The sequence below is a fragment of the Schistocerca americana genome, chromosome X (genome assembly GCF_021461395.2).
Source record: "Schistocerca americana isolate TAMUIC-IGC-003095 chromosome X, iqSchAmer2.1, whole genome shotgun sequence".
Lineage (NCBI taxonomy): Eukaryota > Metazoa > Arthropoda > Insecta > Orthoptera > Acrididae > Schistocerca > Schistocerca americana.
The window spans coordinates 102,917,391-102,938,594 of record NC_060130.1 but is presented as its reverse complement, the minus strand read 5'-3'; the positions used below and the strand labels follow the sequence as shown (position 1 = coordinate 102,938,594).

Genomic DNA, 21,204 nt, shown 5'->3' with positions numbered 1-21,204 from the left:
GGAGCAGATGACATAAGCAGAATGTCGGTGGCGGCAGATGTAAAGAACAGCCTGGTAGAGGGCAAAGAGCTCAGCTGTGGAGACCGAACAATGGCCATGGAGCCAGTATTTGAAACTTTGTGCCCCGACAATAAAAGAACACCCGACCCCGTCATTGGTCTTAGAGCCATCTGTATAAATGAAGGTCATAATAATGAACTTCGAACGAAGTTCGACAAAACGGGAGTGGTAGACCGATCGGGGGGTAACCTCCTTTGGGAGCAAGCTGAGGTCAAGGTGAACGCGAACCTGAGCCTGGAGCCAAGGTGGCGTGTGGCTCTCGCCCACTCGAAAGGTTGCAGGGAGTGAAAAATTAAGGTGTTCAAGGAGGCGACGAAAGCGAACTCCAGTGGGTAGCAGGGCAGAGACATACAACCCGTATTGACGGTCGAGAGAGTCGTCAAAAAAGGAACGATAAGACGGGTGGTCGGGCACTGACAGTAGCCAACAGGCATACTGACAAAGCAGTATATCGCGCCGGTAGGTGAGTGGCACTTCACCAGCGTCAGCATGAAGACTCTCGACGGGACTAGTATAAAACGCTCCGATCGCAAGTCGTAAACCCCGATGTTGTAGGGAGTTGATGCGGCGTACGATGGACGGCCGTGCAGGGGAGTATACGAAGCTCCCATAATCCAGCTTGGAGCGGACGATCGACCGATTTAGGCGAAGTAGGACGGTTCGATCCGCTCCCCACGACATACCACTGAGAACACGGAGGACATTTAGAGAACGGGTACAACGGGCAGCCAAATATGACACATGTGGAGACCAGCTAAGTTTCCTGTCAAATGTAAGACCTAAAAATTTTGTTGTCTCCACGAATGGGAGAGCAACGGGACCGAGTCGTAAGGACGGTGGGAGAAACTCTTTGTAGCGCCAGAAGTTAATACAGACCGTCTTCTCGGCAGAAAAATGGAAGCCATTGGCGACACTCCAGGAGTAAAGACGGTCAAGAGAACGCTGAAGACAGCGCTCCAGGAAACATGTACGCTGCGCGCTGCAATAGATGGTAAAATCGTCCACGAAAAGGGAGCCTGATACATCAGCTGGGAGGCAATCCATTATTGGATTGATCGCTATGGCGAAGAGAGCGACGCTCAAAACTGAGCCCTGTGGCACCCCATTCTCCTGGCGAAAGGTGCCTGACAGGACAGAACCCACACGTACCCTGAACTGTCGATCCATTAAAAAGGAACGAATAAAAAGAGGGAGGCGACCGCGAAGGCCCCATGTATGCATGGTGCGGAGAATGCCCGCCCTCCAACAGGTGTCGTAAGCCTTCTCCAAATCTAAGAACACAGCCGCGGTCGGGCGCTTCCGCAAGAAGTTATTCATAATGAAGGTCGACACGGTAACCAGATGGTAAACAGCAGAGCGGCGCCTACGAAATCCACATTGTACATTGGTAAGTAGGCATCGAGACTCGAGCAGCCAAACCAAACGAGAGTTAACCATTTGCTCCATCACTTTACAGACACAGCTGGTAAGCGAGATGGGTCGATAACTGGAAGGCAAGTGCTTGTCCTTCCCCGGCTTAGGGATCGGGACTACAATAGACTCACGCCAGCATGCGGGAACATGTCCCTCAATCCAGATGCGATGGTAAGTACGAAGAAGAAAACCTTTACCCGCAGGAGAAAGGTTCTTCAGCATCTGAATATGAATAGAATCAGGCCCTGGAGCGGAGGACCATGACCGGCCAAGTGCGTTTTCGAGTTCCCGCATGATGAATGGGGCATTATAACTTTTACGATTCGAGGAGCGGAAGTTAGGTGGCCCAGCCTCCTCTGCCTGTTTGCGGGGGAGGAAGGCAGGGTGGTAATGAGCGGAGCTCGAAACCTCCGCGAAAAAGCGGCCGAAGGCATTGGAGACATCCTCAGGGGCCACAAGGACGTCATTCGCGACTGTCAAGCCAGAAACTGGTGAGTGGACCTTAGTGCCAGATAGCCGGTGAGGGCTACCCCATACAACAGAAGAAGGAGTAAAACTGTTGAAGGTGCTTGTGAAAGCAGCCCAGCTGGCTTTCTTGCTTTCTTTAATAATACGACGACACTGTGCACGTAATCGTTTATAATTGATACAATTCGCCACTGTAGGGTGGCGTTTAAAGGTGCATAAAGCACGTCGACGAGCACGTAAAGCGTCTCTACATGCTGCGGTCCACCAGGGGACCGGTACGCGACGTGGAGAAGAAGTAGGGTGAGGGATGGAATATTCAGCAGCAGTGAGAATGACTTCTGTGAGGTGTGCGACCTGACGATCGCAGCTTGTGAAGGTTTGATCCTGAAAGGTCGCCCTGGAAGAGAAGAGCCCCCAGTCTGCTTTGGAGATGGTCCAACTAGATGAACACGGAGAGGGGGTATGCTGCAGGAGATGGATAACACACGGGAAGTGGTCGCTCGAATGTGTATCAGAAAGTGCATACCACTCAAACCGTCGTGCAATTTGGGTAGTACATATAGAGAGGTCTAAATGGGAATAGGTGTGAGATGTGTCCGAAAGAAAAGTAGGGTCGCCAGTATTGAGGCAGACAAGACTGAGCTGGTTGAAAAGGTCTGCTAACAGGGAGCCCCTCGGGCAGGATGCTGGAGAGCCCCAAAGGGGATGGTGGGCATTGAAGTCTCCAGTACTTATCAAAAATGGTGCAGGTAGCTGAGCAATAATTTGCAAATGAAAAATGTAAAAGTGGGGAGAGTAATTCGGATGGCAACTGCCGGCAGGCCGGTGTGCAACGTGATGGGATCGTAGTAAATATCATCCCAGACCAGCAACATAACCCCTCCATTAGCCGGGATACCTACCACAGGGGGTAGGTCAAAACGCACAGAGGTGTAATATGCCAAGGCAATTTGATCGCATGGGCGTAGCTTCGTTTCCTGGAGGGCTACGACGAGCGGACGATGCAAGCGGAGCAGCAACTTCAAGTCCTCTCGGTTGGAGCGAATGCTGTGAATATTCCAGTGAATAAGTGCCATCGTAAGAAGAAAAGGAAGATGAAAGAAGGGGACACCTCGAAGGCCGCTGAGGGCCTGGCTTCGAGCGAGCACTGCCGCCGCTATCAGTAGGCGGACAGTCATTGTCCATTGGTTCTATAGGTTCATCGGCCATCTTGGTAAGATGGCCGGGAGGGGGAGCTTCCTCCGCCGGTGAACGGCCAGATGTTCGGCTACCAGCGGTGCGGCCAGGCGAAACGGATGACGGCCTGGGGCGGCAACTGCTGGGTGGCGCAGGAGAAGAAATGCGCCGTGGCGGAGAAGGAGAACTGTGCTTCCTATGAGCCTTCTTGGAAGGTCGTTTGGTGGAAGTACCGGTCGATGGCTGGGAGGTCGAGGAACGTAGGAAGTCTGCACGGGACGGTTCCTTCGTGAAGGCCCGTGCATCTGACTTCTGGGTCTTCGTCTTAGCAGAAGCTGATGAAGGGGCTGGTGTCTGTGGGGTGATGGGAGGAAGAGGAGACGTCGACCGCGCGATCTTAGCACTGGCCGAACGGACGACCGTGGTGCTGAAGGTCAGATCGCATGTCTGGGTTGCCACCTCCCTGGTAGTCCGAGGAGAGGCGAGGACAGTACTGTATTACCCCGCTGGGAGCAGCGTGGGCTTCCTACTAGCCAATAGCTTGCGAGCAGCCAAGGTGGACACTTTCTCTTTGACCCGAATTTCTTGGATACAGCGTTCTTCCTTATAGATGGGACAGTCGCGAGAGGATGCTGCATGGTCACCCTGACAGTTCACACAACGAGGAGACGTAGGTGGACAGTCACCCTCATGGGCATCCCTGCCACAAGTGACACATTTAGCCGCATTGGAACAAGACTGTCGAGTGTGATTGAAACGCTGACACTGGTAGCAGCGCGTAGGTGTCGGGACATAGGGGCGAACAGAAATAACCTCGTAGCCCGCTTTGATGCGCGATGGCAGCTTAACACTATCAAAGGTCAAGAAAAGTGTCCGGGTCGGTACAAGGTCATTGTTGACCTTTTTCATGACCCTATGGACAGCCGTCACACCCTGTTCAGCGAGGAAAGACTGAATCTCCTCATCAGTCAATCCGTCGAGGGATCTAGTATAGACCACACCACGAGACGAATTCAAAGTTCGGTGAGCCTCCACCCGGACAGGGAACGTGTACAGGAGTGTGGCTCGAAGCAGTTTCTGTGCCTGAAAGGCGCTCTCAGTTTCTAGTAACAAGGTACCATTACGCAACCTCGTACAAGACTTAACAGTACCGGCTATGGCAGCTATGCCCTTCTGGATAACGAAAGGGTTGACAGAGGAAAAATCCTTTCCGTCCTCAGATCGAGAAATGACGAGGAACTGTGGGGTAGGTGGTAGTACTTTTGTCACTGGGGGCTGGTCATGTTTCTGTTTGTGGGCAGAAGTCGAGAGAGAAGAAGAGAAATCCATTGCGGAGGAATCCCCCATGATTGCCAGCGTCTCCGATGGCGCGCTCCTTCCTTATGGGGACCCTCTCAGAGGGCACTCCCGCCTTACGTGAATGTTTACACCTCAGGTCACACCTCCCGAGAAACAGACGGAGGGACCAATCGGCATGGTCAGAAGGTATCAGCTCAGGCAATCACCCCTCCCTGGGCCTGGCCTTTACCAGGGGGTACGTGCGTGCCTTACTTGCCATCCAGGGCGGGGAATTATGCGTTACCCCGTCACTGGCTACGCGTGCGAACGCGTGGGTCGGCCTTCAGGCGCGCACAGGGAGGAAGGAAGAAGAGGAAAAGGAAGAGAGAGAGGAGAGACTGACTCAAACGCCGAAGCAGAGACCAGAGAAGGCAAGGAGGAGGAGGCAAGGAGAAGGAGGCAAGGAGAAGGAGGCAAGGAGAAGGAGGCAAGGAGAAGGAGGCAAGGAGAAGGAGGCAAGGAGAAGGAGGCAAGGAGAAGGAGGCAAGGAGAAGGAGGCAAGGAGAAGGAGGCAAGGAGAAGAAGGCAAGGAGAAGAAGGCAAGGAGAAGAGTAAGGAAGACAGTGAGACGGAGAAGAGCAAAGAAAGGAACCAACCAAAGAAGGAAGAAGCGAGAAGTGAAAAACCAAAAAGACCACAAATATAGGTAGTGGGACCGTCCGTCTCCGGACGCAGGCGCTAACTACTGGACTCCTTTTAGTCGCCTCTTACGACAGGCAGGAAGACCTCGGGCCATTTCTAACCCCCGGACCCGCAGGGGGGGGCAAGCTGGTGCTGTTTAAAACTATTGCTTCATGGGATTAAATTTTTCTTCAGTATGGTTCAATATGGCTTCTGCAAATTTTACTGATGTCCCCTTCTAGTTCTGAGGGTGCTGCAGTATTCACAATGATGTGCTGTTCAGGAATCCAACATTTATCTTTCAGGCTAACAGAATGATGAGCTGGACCGTATGGGTGCATGAATTTGACCAGGGAATCATGTTCTTCAATATAAACTTCACTTGTTACCAATCCACCAGTGACAGTTGTAAATGCAGCCGATTTATTGACCAGGAATAAGGCTTAAAAATGACATGAAAGCCACATTGGTGTCAGTTGACTGAAACTGAAGCATCAAAAGAAGTTGCATCACTTGAAACCTGGCTAACTTGAATGTGGTTCAAATCCATTGGCAAAAAAATGTTGCAGCTAAAGTATGGTCATGTGCAAATCATTCTTCTTGTAGCTTTATTTCATCTTTTATTTCTTGGCTCATAACAAAAATGAACTTATTTCCTTGTCCTTGTTGGTCAAAAAATTTGAATAAATCTTCGAAGGTTAATATTTGATCATCTGCAGTTTGTCGCACACTTGCTCTTGCTGCTATGCATTTAGCCATTCCACAAATTCCACTGCACAGAGGTGCAGATAATGCATAAGCTAATATGTTGTACTTTTTCAGCTTTATAGTATACAACACATGGGTGCAGTGTTGCTTGACTGTTGTCCCAGTGATGTCCTTGAATATGATGAAAGGATAATTTTCTGCAAGATGCATTAGAATGACTAGTTCACCAGGCTTCAAATTTTCTTTGATTTTCTTCAAGTGACAGATCTGGTGTTTCATGTGACTAGAAAGCTTCCAAATTTTGCCAATCAAATTTTCACTATATTCTTCAATAGGCAGCTGCTTTGTCTCCAGTGTATCACAATCAGTGTTGGTCCATTGTTTGAATTCAATCACATCATCAAAATAACACTTTTTAAAAACTTCTGACATATATTTCTCTAATTCTTTTCTTCCTGTGCAGTTTTCACACTGCTGAAGCATGCAATCCCTTAAATCTAAACTGCAGGCAATCTTGGCAAGAAGGGCTTTGCAGTCAATGTCAGTAGGACTTATGTTAAAGATTAGCTTCACATTTTGATGGATTGTGCAAATGCATACTGAATGTGTTCCAGGTGCTCCAATGGTAATGCACCAATTTGGTTGCAACTCATAAAATTTAGAATACCCAATTTCTTGCTCTGTGTTGTCTTTTCAATATTGAATAAACAACTATTTCAAATGTACAAGCAATAGGAATTTCTGTTTTTGTTCCATTAGAACTTCTAATTAAGATAAAATCCTCCTTTCCTGGACAATATATACAGGGATCATATATGAATTTCACAATATCAGATTAAACTATTGTCCAGTGGCTTCATAGAGGGACATCTTTCGATGAAAATTGTATAATTTGCCAATCAGCACTGCTGCTTGACCTGGCACTGTGCATTTAACAAGCTGTACCATCTTGCGATGGTAGCACACTGCACGTGATTTTAGTGTTCAATCTTAATTTTCTTCCATTTCGCTGAATTGACTCTGAGATACAGAAAAATGTTTCTAGCAGAGCAAAGTGTGCTCTTTCCATTAGTGCTTCAAAGGAGAATGTCTGAAGTGACACTTCTGCAATATTTGCACCTGGACTTGGCTCACTTTCTACAGTTTTATATTTGACACATTTTGTGAGTACTTTGATGCATTACACGGGCTCACAAAGTGTTTTACACACTACTACATTGTGTTTTTCTGACTCAGGGACCAAAATTGTATAGTATCTGAAAATAAGAGGTTCCTAGTTGCTGTTCCCCTGTATTAAGAAAGGTTCAAACAATTGAGTTTGCCCACTTTCACCACACCCTTGTCAAAGAGCTTCTCCAAAAAAAAAAAAAAAAAAAAAAAAAGCACTCCATCTTCAGGCCACAAGTGGCCTACCGGGACCATCTGACCGCTGTGTCATCCTCAGTGGAGGATGCGGATAGGAGGGGTGTGGGGTCAGCACATCGCTCTCCTGGTCGTTACGATGGTATTCTTGACCAAAGCCGCTATTATTCGGTTGAGTAGCTCCTCAATTGGTATCACGAGGCTGAGTGCACCCCAAAAAATGGCAACAGCGCATGGCAGCCTGGATGGTCACTCATCCAACTGCCGACCACGCCCAACAGCGCTTAAGTTCGGTGATCTCATGGGAACCGGTGTATCCACTGCGGCAAGGCCGTTGCCAGGTTCTCAAATATAGGGCTACATTTTCCAACTTATTGAGTATTACGAGCTCAAATTTTGCACAAGTTAATTTCTATGGTATATCTGTACCCATGGTAAATTTGAACAAAATTTGAAATGGAAGAGTGGGAAACTTTTGAAGAATGTGATCATCTAGGTTGGAATGATCCTCCAGTCTTCTGGGTCTTGTGGGCAAACAAAGTAAGCTGAGTTTCAAAAGATCCATCATTTATGGAATCCACATTAATTTCTACAAAGGAGATTTTCAGTGTGCAGAAAGGTCATTATATGAGAGTAGAAAACATGTTCCAAAATTCTACAACTGAATGACACTAACGATATAGGCCTAGAAGTGTATGCATCTGTTCGATGAACCCTCCTGAAAATGGGAATGACTTGCACATTTTTTCCAATAGCAGCACAATTATCCAGTGACCTATGACAAACTGCTAATAGAAGGGGAACAAGTTCTTTCACATATTCTATTAAACATCATACCGATACTCAATCAGGTCCAGTTTCTTTTCTCTGTTGAGCAATATTAGTCTATTTTCTATCCTGTGGTCAATTATCTCAATATGTGATTGTGTGACTTACTCAGTGAAACAATTTTGGAAATATTTAATATATTATTTAAGGCTTTACTCTATCATCCCCTGTTTTGGTGGCAGGATGGTCACTGAGTGACTGTATAGATGGCTTTGATTAACTGACTGACTTAACAGAAGACCAATGTCTCAGGATTTTTTGTCAGATTGGTAGGTACAATTTTACTTTCGAATCTGTTGAATGCATGTTTCTCCTTAAGATAATTTTGAATTCACTCAGATTTCAATTTCCAACAATGTTTTCGTTATGTTTAGATTTGTAGTGGAGCTCTTTTCATTTCCCAGGCATATTTGCCTGTTGAACCACAGTGAATATTTCCCAACTTGACACAGAACCTGTATGTCTAACGCATAGTTTTTAACTCTTAGAATGAAGATTTGAGCACAAATAGACAAATGTTTGATATTGGCTGCTCAGATAATCTGAAATCTGTTTCCTGTCATATTTACTATGTGGAAATGTCTTCACACCTTTCTTAACATTCCTACTGACACAAATATTCAGTGTTGTTACAATGGTTTTAAAATCATCGATGTCCTGTTGTATGACAACAGAGTCAAAAAGTTTGGGGGCTGTTTGTAACAAGAAGATCTAAGATGTTAACCTAACTAGTCAGTTCGAGCCACATGTGCTTTCGATATATAATCGAAAATACAGTTTAGCCTCTCTACCTGTAGCTAAGCAATGTATGGTTTAGTGTCCTGTTAGGAGGGGGGTGTGGGAGTGGCACACACAGTCTGCTGCATTGACTTAATGCCATCCCAGATCAGATCAGCCACAGTCAGTGCCAACCAATAACAGCAGGATGGCCATCCAATGGCAGCAGCTGGCCGTATGGCGGAACATTGGTGCTGCAAGCAACTGCCAGAATTGAAAGTCTGCACTGTCAGCCTGTCAATTTACATGCCTGAAAAACATGACACTCTACTCCAACAGGAGACAGCCTCGGTATTACATCTGCCATTTGGTATCTACAGAAATTGGAGGCAAGGTGGCATGGCTGAGCCACATGAACTTACTTGGTGAGCATCTTGTTATGAAGGCTATGCAAAAAGCTATTTGGAGTTATCTGCAGTGCTGTGGTGTTCTTATACTGTGTGTTTTAGGCTTCAGTTAAACCCACTGTTACCAAGAAGCATTTACCAGTAGTTACATTCATGAATTTTGTTTTAATTCATGTGTATTTCAGTCTTTTGCCTTTGTGATCTGGGGATAATTCGTGGTTAGTATGAGTGGTGCCAGTAATGTGTACCAGCATAGATAGAGGCAAATGTAATTTTCCTGTCTTAACCAAAGCCACATCTGGTTCAAATTATATTTGTACACCTTTATCCAAATTTTAAAAAGCAAACTATGTTTGTCACTGAGGGTTTCTGTCTGTTTATGTTACAAATTTTCCAGTTTATTGGGTTTGAGCCCAATCTGTAATTGAGGAGTATTACTCAGGCTGGCTCGGCTTTCGAGCACAGCGTTAAATACATTACAATTAGTTGAAGCTAGCTGGGCATCACTTCTTAAACTTGTTTACACATCTTTTTGCTCATTTGTTATGTAGTTTTATTTAATAGTGGCTCATTGTCTGGTCTAAGCCGATAACTAAATGTCCACTCATATAGTTTATTGGTATGCAACTCTTCTAATGGAAATGTTTTTCTCCCTGTTTTGGTTAGTACCGTGCTTGTTAATCTAGGTTGGAATAGAATCACTAGATCAAGGTGAAGGGTTTTGCTAGCTTCAGTTAAATTGCTCAATTCCCAATTCTAAAAGTTTACTGTTCATTTCTTTGCATTTACTGAAATTTCTTAGGACAAATAAAGATGTGCTAAGAAATACATTAATATCTGTAGTACCATTTTTGATACATAAATGGCCTTTTCTTGTTATTTTTTTTTATTTTTTTTGGTAACCGGGCACCTTACCAGTCCCAGCTCCTCACTAGCTACAGGATTTCATGATTCTCTGAGGAACTGTTCGGATAAGGCATTTAGAACAATAGTATGAATCCCTGTCCCTCCCACCTACCCTAATAACTTGACACTCCCAGTTTTACATGGTAAGATGAAATTTCTCCCCAATACTATAATAAGCTTAGGACGTTTACATGCAATCTTCTCCAAATTTTCCCTGAAATGTTTTGCCACTATGGCTCCCTACACTGGGGATCTATAATAATACCCAATTACTACATTTGATTGACCCTAACTCTTCTCTACAGCCAAATTATTTTGCATTTGCTACTGTTACTAACATCACTAGGGGTAATTATGTTATTTGCTACTCTAAACATGTCTCCACCACGTTTGTTCAGCTTTCCTTTGCAAAATAAATTATAATGAGCATTTCAAATTTCACTGCTATTCAACTTCTGGTTTCAGTCAGGTTTCCATTCCTAGCACTGTGAGAGATGATTACCAACACTAGTTCAAATAACTAATAAAAAAAAATCAACATTTTCTTTCTTCAGTCTGCTATGAAGAATGCTGCTCCTTGTGATTAATGGGGCTAATACTCTCCTCTCTCTGAAATCAGTATGCAATTTATTGGGCCTGTGGAAGCGTTTCGATATCCTTAGAATGCCATGTGTGCACATCACACGTACCCTCTTAGTCTTAGTAGCTTACTGTGTGTAGTGCACACCTGGCCAATTAAAATGTGTTCTACAATTCTTAACACAGTACCAAACTTCAAGCAATCTGCATCCAAGATAGTTACAGAATTGTGTCAATGATTTAAAACCTCCAATTTGAAACAAACAACAGGATTTGTTTGGACATTTCAGCAAGATCAGCCTCAGTCCCCAATAGAAAAGGTATCCTACGCTGGCTCAGATATAGTCTCAGCAATGGACAAGATCTAAAATCTATTTGTAAGGTGTAAGAAGACAGCCATGAAGCCAATACCCACTTTTGCCTTACATTTAGAAATTGCAAATTTCACTACTGTTCACCATTAAACCTCAGATGAGTGTTAACCAACCAAGTCAGTTCTATCTAAAGGTTCTGCAACATCAATGTTCCCAGGCAATGTCACAGGCACCAGATGTGCTAAAGCTTGTAGCCCTGAGCAGGAGACTGATGCTGCCAACTGCATCCAGCACAGCTTACAACTGTCTCCATCAAGTGGCCAACTCCTCCTGCATTTATAAACAACAAGCACAGTCCCTATCCACCTTAACCTGCAGTCTGGTATAAAACATGAAATATACTAACAACCCAAGCATTCACAATTAGTAATGCTGCTATACTGCTATGAGCTATTGCTACACCACACAGTAACACTAATGTGATCAAAATGTGTAAACACTTACTAAAAAATCGCTCAACACTGATAAATACACACATCAAAAAAACTTTTGCATCAGCACGGTTCCCAGAACTCCCGAAGATAGATGTTGACTTTGGATATTGTATCACAGACACAGTCCCTTTGACTGTTCAGAGATGTCACTAAACCTGGCCAAAGATGTAAACAACCATGTATGAGCAGTGCCTAATAGACGGAGGGGGTCTGACGGCCGATCAGGAAGGAGGTAGATGGCTCATGTTGTCTGTAGTTCAACCATGCCTAGACGGTCAATACCACGGTTCGATCACATCCACATTGTTACTTTGGGCCAGCAAGGGCTCTCAACAAGGGAAGCACCCAGCCATCTAAGAGTGAACGAAATTGATGTTGTTGAGACATGGAAGAGATACAGAGAGACAGCAACTGTCGATGACATGCCTCGCTCAGGCCCCCGAGGGCTACTACTGCAGTGGATGACCTATACCTACGGATTATGGCTCGGAGGAACCCTGACAGCAAAGCCACCATGTTGAATAACACTTTTTGCACAGCTACAAGACGTCATGTTACAACTCAAACTCTGCGCAACAGGCTACATGATGCGCAACTTCACTCCAGATATCCATCGTGAGGTCCGTTTATGCAACCACGACATCGTGCAGCACAACATGCCAAAAGGACCACTCAGGATTGGCATCATGTTTTCTTCACCGATGAGTGTCGCATATGCCTTCAACCAGACAATCGTCGGAGATGTGTTTGGAGGCAACCCAGTCAGGCTGAGCACCTTGAACACACTGTCCAGTGAGTGCAGCAAGGTGGAGGTTCCCTGCTGTCTTGGGGTGGCATTATGTGGGGAAGACGTACTCCGCTGGTGGTCATGAGAGGCGCCGTAATGGCTGTACAATACAGGGCTATTACAAATGATTGAAGCGATTTCATAAATTCACTGTAGCTCCATTCATTGTCATATGGTCACGACACACTACAGATACATAGAAAAACTCAAAGTTTTGTTCGGCTGAAGCCGCACTTCAGGTTTCTGCCGCCAGAGCGCTCGAGAGCGCAGTGAGACAAAATGGTGACAGGAGCTGAGAAAGCGTATGTCGTGCTTGAAATGCACTCACATCAGTCAGTCATAACAGTGCAACGACACTTCAGGACGAAGTTCAACAAAGATCCACCAACTGCTAACTCCATTCGGCGATGGTATGCGCAGTTTAAGGCTTCTGCATTCCTCTGTAAGGGGAAATCAGCGGGTCGGCCTGCAGTGAGCGAAGAAACGGTTGAACGCGTGCGGGCAAGTTTCACGCGTAGCCCACGGAAGTCGACGAATAAAGCAAGCAGGGAGCTAAACGTACCACAGGAGACGGTTTGGAAAATCTTATGGAAAAGGCTAAAGCAGAAGCCTTACCGTTTACAATTGCTACAAGCCCTGACACCCGATGACAAAGTCAAACGCTTTGAATTTTCGGCGCGGTTGCAACAGCTCATGGAAGAGGATGCGTTCAGTACGAAACTTGTTTTCAGTGATGAAGCAACATTTTTTTCTTAATGGTGAAGTGAACAGACACAATGTGCGAATCTGGGCGGTAGAGAATCCTCATGCATTTGTGCAGCAAATTCGCAATTCACCAAAAGTTAACGTGTTTTGTGCAATCTCATGGTTTAAAGTTTACGGCCCCTTTTTCTTCTGCGAAAAAAACGTTACAGGACACGTGTATCTGGACATGCTGGAAAATTGGCTCATGCCACAACTGGAGACCGACAGTGCCGACTTCATCTTTCAACAGGATGGTGCTCCACCGCAATTCCATCATGATGTTCGGCATTTCTTAAACAGGAGATTGGAAAACCAATGGACCGGTCGTGGTGATCATGATCAGCAATTCATGTCATGGCCTCCACGCTCTCCCGACTTAACCCCATGCGATTTCTTTCTGTGGGGTTATGTGAAAGATTCAGTGTTTAAACCTCCTCTACCAAGAAACATGCCAGAACTGCGAGCTCGCATCAACGATGCTTTCGAACTCATTGATGGGGACATGCTGCGCCGAGTGTGGGAGGAACTTGATTATCGGCTTGATGTCTGCTGAATCACTAAAGGGGCACATATCGAACATTTGTGAATGCCTAAAAAAACTTTTTGAGTTTTTGTATGTGTGTGCAAAGCATTGTGAAAATATCTCAAATAATAAAGTTATTGTAGAGCTGTGAAATCGCTTCAATCATTTGTAATAACCCTGTATATGAATGTCATCCTCTGACCGATAGTGCAACCATATCGGCAGCATATTGGCAAGGCATTTGTCTTCATGGATGACAATTCGCACCCCCATCGTGCATTTCTTGTTAATGACTTCCTTCACGATAACGACATCGCTCGAATAGAGTGGCCAGAATATTTTCCAGACATGAACCCTATCGAACATGCCTGGGATGGACTGAAAAGGGCTGTTTATGGACGAAGTGACTCTCTAAGGGATCTACGCCGAATCATCGATTGAGATGTGGGAAAATCTGGACCAATAGTGCCCTGATGAACTTGTGGATAGTATGCCATGATGAATACAGGCAGGCATCAATGCAAAAGGTTGTGGGTATTAGAGATATTGGTGTGTACAGTAATCTGGACCACCATCCTTGAAGGTCGCGCAGTATTGTGGTACAACATGCAATGTGCGGTTTTCATGAGCAATAAAAAGGGCAGAGATGATGTTTATGTTGATCTCTATTTCTATTTTCTGTACAGGTTTCGAAACTCTCAGAACCAAAGTGATGCAAAACTTTTTTTGATATGTGTAGATACTTATTGTTCACATAATTTTATTTTTGTTTCAGCCCAACATTGAACATATGAAACTTAATTATAAATCATATCTGAAAACAAAGATGATGTGACTTACCAAATGAAAGTGCTGGCAGGTCGACAGACACACAAACAAACACAAACATACACACAAAATTCAAGCTTTCGCAACAAACTGTTGCCTCATCAGGAAAGAAGGAAGGAGAGGGAAAGACGAAAGGATGTGGGTTTTAAGGGAGAGGGTAAGGAGTCATTCCAATCCCGGGAGCAGAAAGACTTACCTTAGGGGGAAAAAAGGACGGGTATACACTCGCGCACACACACACATATCCATCCACTGGTATATGTGTGGATGGATATGTGTGTGTGTGCGCGCGAGTGTATACCAGTCCTTTTTTCCCCCTAAGGTAAGTCTTTCCGCTCCCGGGATTGGAATGACTCCTTACCCTCTCCCTTAAAACCCACATCCTTTCGTCTTTCCCTCTCCTTCCTTCTTTCCTGATGAGGCAACAGTTTGTTGCGAAAGCTTGAATTTTGTGTGTATGTTTGTGTTTGTTTGTCGACCTGCCAGCACTTTCATTTGGTAAGTCACATCATCTTTGTTTTTAGATATATTTTTCCTACGTGGAATGTTTCCCTCTATTATAACCATATCAATAATTATAAATCATTTTTACAAAATAAATAAACCGAATTCATAGCACCTGAAAGTAGAAATTAAATTGTTTGTTGTGAAAGTTTCAGGTTTGAGTGCACAGACAAATTCTCAGTAATTTCAGCTATCACAAAACATGTGATTTGCATTACACAAGGTTTCAAATTAAATTTACTTACTTACTTTCTGTTCTGGTAGGTTACTACAACGAAATTTCATAATTTACTACTTGCCTCATCATCTCCATCAATATTTTCCATGTTGTCTTCACTGATGTTATTCAGCCTGGGATGGAAGAATTACACGTATCTACATGGAGAAGTAAACCTGAAACAGAAAAAAATATGATGATGACAAATTTGTAATACATAATATAAAACACCATGGACATTACTAAATTGGTTAATGAATTACTGCCATACATTCATCTGACCAATGAAGGACAGTAACATACATTCAAAACAAATTAATGATAATGCTGAATCATATATTATGGAGAGATTCGCACAGAAAAAAATCAGTATCCCTCTCAATACTTCTGTCACACTTCAGGGAAAAGGGCCACACCACAACTTCTGGACAATACACAACAATAGCCAAACCTATCACCTATATTCATTATTTTGAGTCAAGATATATATATCAATTTACACCTCATTTCAAACACCAGTACAGGCACGATTGCCTTTATAATTAGCACATTTTTATCTCTTGCTCATTCAACAATTCTTGTTATCTTTCATAGGTTTTTCTTTTCATATTTTTTTTTTTTTTTTTTTTTTTTTTTTTTGTAGATGCAGACTTTTTGAAGATTTTGCTTGTAAGCAAAGCATGTATCAAACACAATAGTTATATTTGCTGAATTGAAAAACTAGTTTGGTTCTCAATCTTAAATAGCTTCTTTTCTATCTTAAAGAACTTCTCTTTGGCAGTATTGAGGCAATCATCTGGAGATATTACAGTGTTTAAGGTATTAGACATAATTTTAAAGAAAAAGAATTCCAATCCCTGCCTTGCCATTCCAATTATAGGTTTTCTGTAATTGTACTAAATCATTCAATGTTAACGTTAGCATCCTTACATCGATATACTTATGGCGAATTTCTGCCCGATTCCCCAGTGGGAGACCCAGCAGTCAGACAGAAGACCTTGCCCAGTATAAGAATGGTAAAAAAGTCACTTCATTATTGGAAACTATATGCAAGACATGCGCAAAATAAAGTTTGAAAGTGGCTCTCAAAAAAATTATGATATCTGTCATTTTGTGCTTATTTCTAGGGGAATTGAGTTTTTCTCCACAGTGGGAGTGCTCAGTTTATAATGAAAAATGGGCTTCTGACGTTCGGCACACGGCCTTACAAACAGTGTGTCATTCAAATTGAACGGAGCCAAATTGATCAAACAAATACTATCTACAAATGAAATCTGAACAGCATTTTAGGAACATAAAGGTGTGGTTTGATGAACTTCACGGAACAGGGAACACCAATGACATCTGATGTGTACTACCAAACACTTTCAGAAATGACTAATTAACTTTACTTTCCCTGTGGCTCTCTGTCTACAGCAAGCCGTTTAGCAGTGTTTTATGGCATCACTCTGCAAGACACTGGAGATGCTCGGAAATTCTTCCAGGCAGGAAGGAGGAGGATTAGGGTTCAACATCCTTTTGGCAACAAGACTGTCAGAGAAAGAACACGAGTGCAGATCGGGGTACGAGAGACAAGAACTTTGACTATGTTCTTTTCAGAGAAACCTTCCCGGTCTTCTTTTTCCTTACAGAATTTAGGGTAACCACATAAAGCCAGAATCTTGATGACCAGATGGGGATTTGGATTGCTATTCTTCTGAAAGCACGTCCAGTAGCTTCACTTGATACCGCTAGACGTAGTAAGTTCATAAAACACATTGGCACAAATGTCTGATAATCAAGAACTTGGACAAGGGTTCTAAATGGGTAGCTCAGAGACGAGGTCCACCACACAAGAATGCAACTTGAGCTATGGAGGCAGATATTTTTGGATTTGAAAACTATGACCTGGAATGGCCTCAGTTCACAACAATGCAGACCTACACCCTGCACCTTACACTGTCCAGCGACTATCTAAGAAATTATTGAACCCACCACACCCCTATTACTGTCACTATTATTTCACAAAATTACTTTTCTCTTGAGATTATTTTGATAGTAGTGAAGTGCTGAAAACTTCCATTCTGGTACAGCTAAAACTCTATCCAAATTGTTTACGAGTTGTTTGGCACCGGAAGCGCTAAGGGAATAAAGGTGATCAGGTACCGAGCACCGTGGGTTTCGAATCCGTGCCAGACGACATGGACCTCAATTTCACTAGAGGTCTCTCCAGCCGTCGCGCTCCTGGCCCGCTTATAATGTGAGGGAGCCATGCGGCCAATAGCGACGTACTCTATCATGTATTTAAGTGCCTGCCTCTCGCTCAGCGGGCAGCCTGACATTTGCGTTAGTGTATCGACATCTCGCCTACAGATAGCGTGTTTACATTACTTTGTTTCCGTGTACGAGCGGACATTGTGGATTCGTTTGGTTTCGCTTGTGACCACGTTGCTATTTGCGTGTTGTTGTTCGTTAGGTCTTGCTCGGTCGTCCGTTGTTGTTCGTGTCTGTCCCTCCCCATTCGTTCCGTTTGTTCACGGGCCGCTCCCACTTGGTCCCACTACGCTTTCATTCTCGGGGAGAGAGAGAGAGAGAGAGAGAGAGAGAGAGAGAACTGCACAATAAATTTGTGAGCAGGATACTTACAGAACTTTTTTGGCCAAGACAAGTCTCATAAGCAGATTTAAATACAGTTTCATTAGCAGATTTATGCTTATAAACAAAACAGCTCTGTACATAATCATGAAACAAGGAATTGCAATAATATTCACCTCTCTCATATCAGAACATCTGTCTCCCAGAAAAGTGTCCTACACAGTGCAACACAATCGTCTAATAACCTTCCATCCAGAATAAAAATGACAAGTACGGAAAGCCTGTTAAAAGAGGCCACCACCACCACCACCAACAACAACTATAGCTACTTCTGATGAAACACAATTTCTACTCTTAATGCAGATACCACTTCTGTCTGAGGAACATAAAATTGCAAACAGGTGTAGTAAATGAATAAATGCGATCAAATCTATGCAGTGTCTAACTGTATTGTCTATAGGAATCATTTGTAGGATAACAACTACATATGTAGTAAATGTTACTAAGATTTAATGTGTAATCATGATTAATTTCTGTATATTCTTAAAGCATAAATGTGTTCGTATGTATTATTATCTAACTGTATTGTCTCTAGGACTCATTTGTGGGATATCAATTATACATGTAGTAAATGTCATTCAGATTGAATGTGAAATTATGGTTAATTTTTGTATTGTCCTTATGTGAAAAATTTGTAATGTTTATCTCTGCATAACATTTTTACTTGTCCTATATCTACACAAGATGTCAAAGGACCAAATAAAAATAAATAAATAAATTTAAATACACAGTTTGTCTCGATTGATTCGACAATATCTCTAATTCGGTACATAGAGGTTATGCAAAAATTGTACTTCTTGTGCTAAAACATTTCATTCCCTCTAAAAGACAGTTGGCTGGCTGTAAATGGAAGTATAAGCGGTACCAAACCTGAACTCGCTGAGTATACGAGAGTGCGATTTGCACGATCATCGGTTTGGGCTGAGCTTCAGATGTCAGCAGACGACAGGAGCAAAAAAGCTGACTCGTCGATGCGTCAAAGAACCAGCCACCCGCTGACGAGGAAATTTTGAAGGCCGCGCGCAGTGTTATATATGTCAGTGTGGCGACGGCCGTTTGTTGACTAGTGGCATGACTTCCGCTGCAAACAGTGAGCGCGGCACGTTTCAGTCGGCTGGCTACAGCTCACAAAGAACAGTTTAGACCTGTTCTGCTATTGAAACAATGGTGAAATGCTTGAGAACCGTATGTTGTACATTAAAGGCATTCGGCTTATGTGATTAGTATAAGTTCAAAGAGAAAAAAAAGGGTCAGCCTAAAATGCATGTTTTATGACAATATATTTCAATGTATGTCATACTAATGACAAACGTAAGAACTCGGTGAAAATGAAAAATTAAGCCTGAAGTTAACTTGCAGCAAACGCATGTAGAAGAACTGACAGGAGAGATGTTCGAGGGCGAAATATAAAAATTCACCGGAAGTAAATGGCGAATCTTTTCGAACTGTTTGAGTGCCTTTAAGATTAGATACAAAGACTCTTTATACGTTCATAATATAAGTTTCGCAAACATGTGTGTAACGAACGGTGCTTTGATTTATAAAACTGAGTCGAGGGGTGCCACTGGCCTCAATAGGCAATGGGTATTGCCACTCGAGTGACAATGGCGTCACACGGACAAAGAGGCAGGTTCGTTATATTTAACAATTCAGAAACAATCGTGGAGAAACTAAACTGTTTTGTGTACCTATTCGAAAGCACTCGGTATTACGTCGGCTATATATGATGTGATTTTGAAAAGATAATCTTTGAAATAACGATAATCATAAAATTATGTCAATAAGAAGTTTTACTTTGTTTCTCGCAGTCAGATTTAACAGAAAACCTGTAAACGGCAACGGCACAAATTTAGATACTTCTTCCGACATATATCGATCAGAGCTGGATGACAGCGCATTTGAAACATTACACAGATTGTTTCCTTATACTGATCATGAATTGACGGATCTCACACCCTTTGCCTGCTGACAATGACGTGTGGCAAGAGATTTACTATTACTGCAAGATTCTAGTCACATTCGAGGGAAGTCTTTTCACCTCATTATTTGCGATTGATAAATGAATATGAATATATTGCCATTCTGCATCATAAAAATTGAATACACAGGCTGCAGCACATCGCGTCCCGACAAGAACAGTGACAAGTGAAAAAAAACTGCAATTTTTATTTTTTATCACAAAACGTACGTGTGAAGTGCCCTAACGTGCACGAAAAACGTCAGTCACATATCTATCTCGCAATTTGTCCACTTCAAAGCAGAAATGTCAGTCTTGTAGGCGACTTCACGATGCGCCACGGCAAGAACAATGTCATTTCAGCGTTACTACTGGCAGGTGTCAAGAAACAGCGGCACATTCTGAGTTGTGAAACTTTTCATGTATAAGGTAATTTGAATGTACTTGTTAATTTAATTGATTATTGCAATGTCAGTGTTTATACAGTGTCTGTACATTACATTACAATGCTCTTCACAAGCCCGCCTGGTTGGCCGTGCGGTCTAACGCACGGCTGAAGGGCGGGAAGGAGCGCCTGGTCCCCGGTTCAAATGGCTCTGAGCACTATGGGACTCAACTGCTGTGGTCATAAGTCCCCTAGAACTTAGAACTACTTAAACCTAACTAACCTAAGGACATCACACACATCCATGCCCGAGGCAGGATTCGAACCTGCGACCGTAGCGGTCGTGCGGTTCCAGACTGTAGCGCCTTTAACCGCTCGGCCACTCCGGCCGGCCCTGGTCCCCGGCACGAAACCGCCCGGTGGATTTGTGTCGAGGTCCGGTGAACCGGCGGCCAGTCTGTGGATGGTTTTTAGGCGGTTTTCCATCTGCGTCGGCGAATGCGGGCTGGTTCCCCTTATGATAAACTACAATAGCTTAAACCGTGAGTGGTGAATTAGTTCTGGGGACGGTTCACTTGCAACTGGCCAGTGTTCCTCATTTCTTCAAACTGATTCTGAATTTATACGTCTAACTGTGTGGCGGGACATGGTACGAGAAGGAGGATACGCCCATGCACAGATGCTTTGCATTAACGCTCCGTAATTTGACAGCAGCGTCTAAACGCACTTGCTTCATGTTATGTAAGTTGAAGATGTTGGGTACTTTGACGCTGCAACAGACATATAAAATACTTTTCCACGGTCCAGTTATCACTACCGGTACCCTTAAGTTCTCAGCGAAATCAATATTGCAACGTCCCATAGCTCAAAGTAGCATACATTAATGCTTATGTAAGCATATGTACGAAATTTATTCACAATTACGAATTATTTTGACATCAACTGTATTAGGTATGGAAATATTGCCTACTGATGACACACAAAATTTGTACCAGATCGGAATCGCAGTTACGAATAAATTTCGTTACAGTAATACAGCTGCAGATCGTCACTTCTGTCTGCTCCTTCCGATGTGTGTCCACTCGTATGTCTGAAGGAACAAACACTGTGAAATTAGTAAGCTATAACTACTTTTATTTGGACCTAATTATGTGAGTCGATCAAAAAGTTTCCGTTTGAAGTAGTTTCTGCAGCGTGTATGCAACGTAGAACGAATCCGACGCGGGTATACAAG

The 21,204-nt window shown here is 43.5% G+C and overlaps 1 protein-coding gene across 3 annotated transcripts in view; it reads right to left on the bottom strand.

Moving 5' to 3' along the window:
- The window catches only part of LOC124555624 (tetratricopeptide repeat protein 39B-like), a 296,161-nt gene that overhangs the window by 129,929 nt on the left and 145,028 nt on the right, over nucleotides 1-21,204 (bottom strand). For all 3 annotated transcript variants that reach the window (XM_047129594.1, XM_047129593.1, XM_047129595.1), the window contains exon 2: nucleotides 15,077-15,170. In XM_047129594.1, the coding sequence (XP_046985550.1) occupies nucleotides 15,077-15,103 (27 nt within the window). In that variant the 5' untranslated portion in view covers nucleotides 15,104-15,170. The remainder of the gene's footprint in view (nucleotides 1-15,076; nucleotides 15,171-21,204) is intronic.